This window comes from Protopterus annectens, chromosome 8.part0, assembly GCF_019279795.1.
Source record: "Protopterus annectens isolate FY-2018-M chromosome 8.part0, PAN1.0, whole genome shotgun sequence".
In the NCBI taxonomy this organism is placed as follows: domain Eukaryota; kingdom Metazoa; phylum Chordata; order Ceratodontiformes; family Protopteridae; genus Protopterus; species Protopterus annectens.
In genome coordinates, this window is record NC_056741.1 from 767238123 (window position 1) to 767248798 (window position 10676).

The following is a 10676-nucleotide window of genomic DNA, read 5'->3' on the forward strand; positions in this document are numbered from 1 at the left end:
CTTTTAGCTGTCATGCCCCCAATTTTGATTTTTGTAGAAATGTACACGGTTAGTAACTGAATACATTTCTGCAGCAGACACGGCTCTGACATGGATGCCTGTCTGCTTGCTGAATCACTAATTCACCTCATTTGCATGGTTTTCACCAGCAAATGAAGTGATTAGCATTAGTCCATCACATCCGTGTTGGAATAGTGCTGGGTGGCTCGTGCACACCCTCAGCCTTATTTACTGGATCGCTCAGCAGCCATATTCAGTGCCAGAGCTGCTACACTATTCAGACATGAAGAATCGCTCCATGTAAGCTTTATTGAATCCCAGCCAATGTCTTTGTATAATGCCTCCTTGCTGCCTTTCTTCATTTTTGTGGTATCCTGGGGCTTTTTCTGATGTACTGCTCATGCATATGGGGCTTGTGTTCCCATGCATACTCCGTACATCGGTGCTGTGCAAAGGAAGCAATGCAGAAAGAAAGATTTCCATTGCTTTTTTTTTTTCTCTATTGGAAAAAATAAAATAAAAGAAACCGGGAGACTTTTAACGAATGAGGGAGAGACGGGACAGACAAAATAAAAAAAAAATAATCAGGTAAGATTCTATAGTTTTGCAGAACGTACCTGATTGTCCTTTTATTTTTGCCTGCACCATCTCCCTCGTTCATTTCAGGTCTTCTGTTTTCTTTTTTTTGTTTGTTTAAAAAAGAAAAGTGAAAAAATTATGATATACTAATGGGAAAAGTCTGGGCAACAGGACCTTTTCCCATTGGTATATTCTCGGATTTATGGGCTGGCCAATCAGCGTGCTTGTTTTTGAATATTAATAGCCAGTCATTGTATAATGTGTAATTAATGCCCACCCAGATTCTACATCCCTGGAAGGGTGTTAATTACACATTAACACACACCCTGGAAGGCATTATTGCGCTTAGAGAATGGTATCTCTGTAAAATTGTTGTGTTTTACTTGCTTATTTTTTATGTACTATATTATTTTTTTATATTTTTAATGTAAAATAGTTCCTCTGCCTAATGTTTCAAATTTGCTGTAGTATATGTCAGTGGTGTTGGAGGAAGCATTTTACATCAAACATATATAAAAATAGAGCCCATTCTCTCTCCCATACACACATACACAATCCCTTCTGCTTTCACATCTATACAAATACGTACACATACACACAGTCTCCTCTGCTTTCATACACACATTCACTCACACAAGATTGGTCTCACCTTCTTTCTCAGTCTCTCACAGAGTCTCTGCTGCTTTCATACAGGCATTCAGTCACACAAGATCGCTTTCACTCTCTCATAGTCTCTCTCACACACACAGTCTCCTCTGCTTTCATACATGCATTCAGTCACACAACATCACTCTCGCTTTCTCTCTCACTCACTTGCTCTCTCTCTCTCTCTCTCCCTCACACACACACACACACACACACACACACACACACACACACACACACACACACACACACACATCCAAGCAAACTGTCTTTCTCTTTTTTTTTGTTTTACATTTTATGCTCGCTAAATAGCAGAACCGCTGCTTAGCGAGTGTAAAAATAATGGCCCCTAGTTCTTTTTGCAGTCCGAGCTTTACAGCAACTTGATATGCTGCAGTGAAGTGTCAGACTTGTTTGTTAGCGGGCATTACTTGTACATTAATACCCTGCTGGAGAATGTTCGTTCTCCAGTCAGGGTGTTGATGTACAGTTTGCCCATTCTCTAATGTGTTTTAGAGCTTCAGAGAGACTTTTGATTTTGGATGTTGTAAACATATTCCAGTTTTACTTATTAGGGATTTGTAGTATGATCTGTCAAATACAAGCAGCTAAATGGCAAAAAGCCAACAAGCGTATGTTAGTTTTTCTTGATTTGAAAGTCAGTTATTTAATAATTTTGGACCCTATTACAGCAAAGGCACTCAGGGTTTTAAGATCCTTTAAGTACTGTAGTTACATTGCAAATGACATTTTTGCCACAGACAGTATAAAATCATTAAACCTCTATATGGATACTTTAAGTGAGCGGCTGTAAAACATACATTCTTCAGAAGAGCATTTACTGAAATGCTTTGCTGTCTGAATTAAAGTTATTTTGACAAGTAATATATTTTTAGTCGTAATTTTATTAACAGAAAAATGCCTGTCATTATTTAGTGAACTCAGTTCTCACTGGTTTTCCACAAAAATCTAAAAAAAAAACACAATTTTTATGAGGAATAGACCAAAACTATGAGGCAAAAATCTGGACAGTTGAGATGTATAGATGCATGTTAAATCCCAAGTTAATTCATTCATTTCTGATTACCCATTTAATACAAATCAGGGTCGTGTAAACTTGAATCTCTTCTAACACTCAGTGGATACAAGACTTAAAAGTTGTCTTGGATGGTGTCCCATCCTATGACAAGACTCACGTACATACACTGTCTCATATTCACACATAGCATGCACCCTTACAGGCAATTTGGAGGATCTGTGATTCACCTAGGGTGCATCTTTGTGATTTGAGAGTAAACTAGAGCACTTGCAAAAGCTAAGTGATAAGACAAAACAAAACAACACTGGGGCAGACAGCCAATTAGTTTTGGTTGTTGTGAAACCCCATGGTTTGGAACATTGTTTTGTTTGTTGAAAAACACAAGTGACCACAAGGAGGAAGGGCAGACCCACAAAGAAGGTGCCCTTGCTGAGAACCCATCAGGAAAACCAAGCACTGTGAGGTAACAGTTATAAGTGCTGAGCCAATGTGGTTCAAAATATGCATGTATAGTTGTTGCACTGTGAATAGCAACACATTTTTTTTCTCTTGATAATTAATTTTTGAAATGCATTTTATGTTACTGAAGTTTTCTTGATGAGATTTTCCTTATATAGAAGAGTTCTGTGGATCTGCTCATAGAATGTTGTTATCATAGTAACTATATCTGAAGATTATCTACCAGTATAATGCTACTTGTGTGCTTTTTTTAGATATCGATTTAAATGTTGATTACACTAAGCCACAATATGAGATCATCAGGAAAAATGCTGACTGAAGTAAATTACAACATTTTCATTGCTGCCACCTGTCCCAAGTCAAATACAAGAAAACCTTTGCTCAGTTTATGTAAAAGCATAATGAGTGTTGTGTTGACCATTTTTATGCAACTACTGAATGACAGAAAACAGGGTAGCCCAGATCATATTAAACAGTAAATGTCTAAGAAATTGTGAACAGAATGCTTCACAATGAAGTAAATGAGGTAATTGAGTAGTCCAGTTATAACAATGTAGTAGTTCCAAAAGAGTATAATTCATCAGTAAATGTAATATATATGTACAGGCTATGAGATGTGTTTTAGGAAGATTTTGATAAGTTTTGACTAAGAATGAAGAGGTTGTTCTACAAAAACAAAGTTAGTTAAATGGATTAGACATGCTGGGGACATTTTGGAAATATAGCATAACCATTAATCAATTTATGCTGTTTTGGTGGTGACATATTGATTTATGAGCATTACACATTTGTAAACATATGTCCAAAACATATTTTGCACCATACCTCTCAACCTCTTAGAGCAAGAAATTTGGACAAAGCCATAAATAATGGGGGAAAAAGGCCCACAAATAGGGGCACATTTTAAATATGGCTCTTACAAACTTGTTGATAAAATAACAAGTTTTGCATAGGCATGAATTTTCTTAAAGGTATTAAGTCTAAAACCCAAATGGTGTCATTATTATCTCATTTCAATGCTCAATGATTTGCCAGGAAACAATTGTATGAGAAATAGACCCAAAATATGAGGCAAAAATCTGCACATTCTGCAAAAATCTGTATGGTTGAGGGGTATGTTTTGCACTTCTTGCCATGGGTATCAAGTTTCCAGTATTCATTATTTATAATCCCAGTTATGTTGTGTAGAATGCAGTTTGTTTCCCTGGATCATTTTACATTAATATGTTCATCAGATGCTTCAACATAATTTTGAAATATATCAACTGATATCAAAAAGGAGGATGAGAGAATGCGTTAGCCAAACACATTTATGTGATTCTGTTCACTGATCCTCTGTCTAGTCAATTTTTAGAATGTTACATAACATGAATGGTGACCATAAAAATATTTTGATGGTAAATTAAATGAAATTACAAAAAGATTACATACAAGTGTTTTTCCTTGCATACCTAATGCAATTTTATTTCACCTTACACACCAGACCTACTCATAATATGTGACAGTTGTTTACATATGGTTTTAAGTTTTTATATATATATATATATATATATATATATATATATATATATATATATATTTTTTTTTTTTTTTAACACCATCAACAGAACATGTTGGAGGGACAGGTTCATAACCCAGAGACTACCCATGCTCTGGAATAGACTTCTCATACATGTCAAGCAGAGCATCTCACTAGCCCTCTTCAAGTGAAATCTTGATGAGTGAATGGGAAATAGAAAGTTCACCCCGGGGATCACTCCAGTGGCTCCACTTGATATAGGCACTGGGAACTAACGAAAGGCGGCACGATGCCAGGGCACTTCTGTGGGCTAGGCTTGTAAAGGCCCCAGGGCCATTAGTCTAGTACACACATATAAACCTCTGAACCTATAAACCTTTATTGAATTATCACTTGTGACATAGGCATATTTACATTTATGCAAAAGTAATCAAACTGTATTAAAAAATTTATATTAACAAACATTATACTTCACATATATTGTTATATATCATATAAGCTAAGCAACATTACATAAAATATTCAATTCCTGCCCCCTTTTTTAAACAAGAAACATTTTTATTAAACCATCACTTATGACATAAGCAATCATACATTTATATAAACGAAAACAAACCACTCTGACACAATCCTAGTGCAAGCATTTTATATCACAAACCATACTGACACCCTTCCAGTTGCAAACATTATACATCAGTTATAATCTAAACAATAATTTTCAGTCAAAGATTACATAGCTCATTTAAGTCCTGCCTTCCTTTAAACCTCATTCCTCCCCTGTATGCATTGTTCCCATAATTCCCATTTTTCCTGTGTAGTTTGCTCCTACTCTTTTCTAAAGATTTCATTTCTAGTTGTATTATCGCTGTTACTATATTCACTACTTCTAATATAAGTTGGTTTAGATTTTGAGTTCCATTTTTTTAGTAATTGCTTTTTTGTCAGCCACCATAATTAAACATAGTAAGATCTTACCATGTGTAGGCAATTCTGATTCTGTATCATAGTTCACAAAAATCATCTTTCTCATCTCACAAATCCACCCACCCAGCATCTCCAACAGTGCATTTTGCAGGGAGTCCTTAAAGTCCACCAACCCACCACATTCCCAGAAAATATGTTCCCTGGAACCCATCACACCACCAATATTTGCTGCCTACCTGATGGAAAATTCTGTGGAATCTACTTGGGGTATAAAAATATCTATGTAAACATTTCCAAGCAAAAATCCTAAATCTTCTAGATTTTGTTGAATATTTGGGAGACATACATATATCCTCCCATTGTTTCTTTGTGAATTGCTTATACAATCTCTCTTCCCAATCCTTTCTAACCTCCTCTAATTGATTCTTATAGTTACCATGCAAGATTGTATATGCTCTACTAATTATTCCTTTTTAATGGCAGCTTCTGTTTTAGACTCTATTAAAATCTCTACCAGTGCTTTTATTTCATTTAGGACCCCTCCCTATTTCTTTCTCTTTGCTTATACTCTGATATCAATCCTTGATAGGGAAGGCAATCTCCAACCTGCATTCCCAATAAATTCTTGGCCTCTTCCCATTAATTACCTTTCCCTTTTGAATTATGTGCTCTCAATACCGTGGTTCCTTTTTTGTTTTTCTCCAATAAATTCCAGCTCCTCTTATCTATTGTTTATATCCCTAACTGCAGTCATCCCTATTGGCAGAATATTCTTTCCTCATTCCCTTGTTTAGTTCTAAGAATACTTTCTGCTACTTTATGGATATAATGTTCTGTATGATTATTTGTTATTCTCCTTAAAGGCCTGTGTCCACAATCTCAGTCTCTCATTGCTTCTTGAGCTTCCCCCTATTTCAGCATCATCCATTTCTGTTTTGAATTACACTTTTCTGCTCGTGCTATGTATAGGAGCCTTAACTGTGTAACTCTGAAATACTCCTTCAAATTGGGTAATCCCAATCTGCCCTGTCCTACTGGAAGAATCAGCTTTGTTTTAAGTTATATTAAGCAAAGACATGCATGTATTCATTGCTTTAAATATTTAAATTATTTTAAATGTTGTATTTATTATGTCCTGTTTTGAATTTATATTTATTTGGTGATAATGGTTTATAATAATATCTTGAAGAAGAACAAGATAAATTATTATATCTGAAACATAAGCTGATTTTACAATAAGGAAACTCTTTTGGTTTTATGTTTGGGCTTTATTCAGTACCATACACTTTAGATGTGTACATAAAATTCTGCCTTTGGTATAGTTTGCTGAGATGCCTTCTCTTTTATTAGGGTTCATTGATGAATAATGGTTGTTCTCCATTTCTGTTATGCCAAGGTAATTACTATATACCATGATATAGCAATAACAATTAAACATATGCAGGAATGCCATTTATGTGACACATAATGTAAGTTTTAATTTTTAATCTAATATGTGTTATTTTCAACCATAGGGACAAAGGAATCAACATCTTTAAATGAACATCATGTGGTTCACATTGGGGACAATGTTACACTGAGTTGTGCTTTCCATAAATGCCTAAAGCCGGAGTACTTCTGGAAAGCAGCCATGGACAAAACATTTCCAAATCCACATGGGACAGCTAACAATACCTTTTCAGTAAAACTAGACGATGAAAATGATATCATCTGTGAGGAACGCTGTGACAGTGATCGCAATGAGAAACTCTTCAAAATATTTCCTTATTGTGAGTTACTATCCTTTGCATGCAAAGTAAAATTGACAATATTCAGTAAATTAGTAATTGTTTTGAGACAGAATGCTGCTTTGACTTTTAAATGTTTTTCTACCTTGATAGGGTTTGTTACCTGATATATTAACACTTTCCCTTAAACTGATATACTGTATCCCAACACCCTTCTCCCAGGGCTTCTCCCTCTGTTTGCCCCATTTATTATTATTGACCAGTAGTTTTTCCTTATATAATGGATGACCCCAATTCATAATGTCCTGGCCTAGCACCTGCAGATGGATGGCTAGGGGTTCAGGCACCTAGGCAGTGAGACATTTCACTGTATTACACTTAGTTGGGGATACATGGCTAAAGTGACATTCAGCTGAAAAGAAATATGGCTAATGTGAATTCCCTGTGGGCCAAGAGAAGCACACACTGCCATGCCCACAGCTTTAATAATCAAGTATATGAGGGCAGAAGAATGAATGAGAGTTGTGCTCAGTGTAGAGTACATGTTTATGTAACTACAACATGTAGAAGTGTGCTACAGCATGGAGGAAATACTGCATGCTACTGTATGTGCATTTATGCTATAGTGTGCATTTTAGGTAATATTCTGTAGATACTGTGATGGGGGTAGTGGTCCACAAACACCAATTATAAAGGCACTGCACATCATGCACTGCATTTTTACTACCACTGACATGGCCCCTGCCAACTTGTAGCTGATGCCTGCCATATTTCCTGCTGTTTCATGCTGCCTTGGGGAGTCATGGGCATTATTGTCCTTTTGTGCATTTTTTACTGAAGTTGTGGGCATGAACTGCAGTCTTCTCTTGGCCCACAGGGAATTCACATTAGCCATATTTCTCTTCAGCTGAATGTCACTTCAGCCATGTATCCCCAACTAAATGTAACACAGGGAAATGCCTTGCTGCCTAGGCACCTGAACCCAGATGGCTAGCCGTCATTCTACTCCATGTTCTACAGAACCTATTATAAGGATGGTTTGCAAACATTTGCTCATACTTTCAAAATGGAAGTTTTCTTTGCCACGAATTTGAATGTGCAAATTTATGCACGAAACCTATTCACTTGTGCAAGAAGATCTAAGCCCCAGTGAATAACAAAATATTGGCTTTAGCCTGAGACCTTTGCAGGAGCTATTTTCCATACCCTTCTTCCAGGGAGGAAGGTTGTCCCTTTCATCCTCTGCAGTGCTGCAGATGTGCTAATGAGTCAACCACTAAGTTAACTTTATCAAATGGACTTGTTTCTTTGTCACTTTTTATTAATAATAGCTAGCTAGTTTTAAGAACTTTTGGTGATTCTTATCAGTAATTTATGGTTAAAGGTTCACAATGACCATGACACACTACTCACATCAGTGCACAAATGTAAGCAAGAGATCTTTTCATGGTACACTTAGAAAGCCAACTCCACAAATCCCCAAAAATGCCAGGCTTACCATTTAGTTAGAATAGAACATAAGACTGCTGCTAATGAAGTCAAATCAACATACATCAAAAGATTTTACAGTGCCAGCTATGACAACAAAAGTTGATCTGAAAAACTTTAAATTAAATAACACTGTCTCTAGCAAACTTCCCAACAAATGTAGAAAATAAATCTACTAAGCAATATCAAAGCAGCAATAGCCTCCATACCTTCTCACTTAATAATATAAAAGGTTTTCCAAACACAATTCTGTCTCTAATTGCTCAGACAGCACACAAATATTTGGGTTTGGGGGCTTGATGTTAATCTGATCAGTCATTTGTCATGGGTACTCTAATGTGTGATCACAAATGTGCAGCTTGTTTCTTTTTGTTTAATGATAAAGACTCTGGTGTTTTGGAGAATTAATTTTTCTCTGAGATATAGCAATCACAGGCATGGTAACGGGATGTGGAGGGTACAGAAAAAGCCCCCCATAAATGTTTCAACAGTGAAACAACATATGCTTTTACTTGCTGTTTCTCTGTCAGTACACCACTTACTGATAGCATTTCTTAGGGCTAGTCAGTACTGTACTGTACAGTAATTACCTCTGTTCCATCTTAGAGTTATTAAAAGAAGAACATTTCACAAACTCTTAAAAGAAGTATTGATCATTCCAAATTCTGAGATCCAAAAATGTTGTGTCTCAAGTTCCTACCTATGGCTGACTTAAATAGCAAAAGACCAATGATGTACATTTTTTACTTCACACTGATCCCAGGCATAACCTCAAGATCTTGAAACGTGTACACATAACCCAAGACCAAAAATCTCATCAGTCAGGGCCACAACTAGTTTTAAACCAATTGCCAGTGTATACCCCTAGCTAAAATACTCAAGGTGTTCTATAAGAACAGCCCCAAGAATGCAGCATAAAATATAATATTGTACCAGTTAATCAGTATGGAAGCTCAGGCTAGGAAATAACATAACTACAGTTATTTGTACAGTAACCAATCATATGTATAATACCATAGGTTCATAGGTTCAATAGGATGTTACTAGGCTGTTGACCTGAGGGTCTTTATAAGCCTAGCTGTTAAATCCCAGTATAATACTAGATGAGCGATATTGTCTATGCCGAAGGTCTTTCTAGTAAGGGCTACCCATATCCAGGAGAGAAACTGAGGCAATCCACCGTCAGAAATTTAAGGTTTCCCATTCAGTCGTCCAGGTTGCAGTTAAACAGGGTCATGGAGGTGCTTTGCTTGATATATGCAAGCCTATTCCAGAGGAGTGGCAACCTCTGAGAGATGTATCTCTCTCTCTCTCTCCAGCAGGTTTATGTCACAGGCTAGACCAAGGTCCCTGGAACGGATGACTCTAATCCCATTTGACTTACTGATGTGCAGTATTTCCATTAGATTTGGGTCAGAGATAGCCCTGTAAACCAGACAGAAGTCACCTCTGAGTAGTCTATATGTTACTGAGTACAGTGACAGCAACTTCAGTCTGTCCATATAAGACATGTGCTGGACACCTTGAATTTTCTTAGAAATCTCTGAGGTTTCTTAAGTTGCTGCAGGTGTCTGGTACAGTACCTACTAAAGGGAGCATTATATTCAAAAACACAGCTGAAGAGGGACAAGTACAGGGGAGTTATAACCTCTTCTGCTGTTGAGGCGATACCTTTGCTAATCAAGTGAGCAACATAGAATGCCTTCCTTACCACAGTAAACACACAATGGTCAAATTTGACATCACAGTCAACTTGTGTTCCCAGGTCTCTCATTACTGACTTGATACATAGGGTATTATGTGTTATGTTATAATCAGCAGGGACATTGTTTTTACCAAAGGGAATGATGATGTATTTTTTAGCATTTTGTTTAAGACCATGGCTTTGGCACCAATCACTGGTCTGTGTAAGCCTCTTTTGATATAAGCTGACATCACTACAGGATTCAATGATAGCACCTAATTTGCAGTCATCTGCAAATATGGTTAACCACAGCCCCTCTGTTTTGTCCTTGACATCTGAGAAGTATATGCCAAACAAGAGGGGGCCCAACACTGACCCTTGTGGGACCCCACTGGTGACAAATCTGCAGGTAGAGGTAAAGTCTCCCACTGTGACTGAGTGTTGTTGATCTGTGAGCCAGTTTGCAACCCACCTGACAACATAGGGATTGATATTCAACTGGGTTAATTTGTCAATTATGCCCAAATGTGGGATAGTGTCAAAGGCCTTAGCCAAGTCAAGATAGACTGTGTGCACAGCTTTGCCCTCATCTATGGCTCTGGTTACATTTTC

The 10676-nt window shown here is 37.0% G+C and overlaps 1 protein-coding gene across 3 annotated transcripts in view; it reads left to right on the top strand.

The window, feature by feature from the left end:
* Positions 1-10676, top strand: part of LOC122809034 (vascular cell adhesion protein 1-like) — a 318139-nt gene that overhangs the window by 145002 nt on the left and 162461 nt on the right. For 2 of the 3 annotated variants that reach the window (XM_044080238.1, XM_044080237.1), the window contains exons 3-4: positions 6516-6561; positions 6680-6934. In XM_044080238.1, the coding sequence (XP_043936173.1) occupies positions 6516-6561; positions 6680-6934 (301 nt within the window). The remainder of the gene's footprint in view (positions 1-6515; positions 6562-6679; positions 6935-10676) is intronic. The other variant, XM_044080239.1, reaches the window with a different exon arrangement.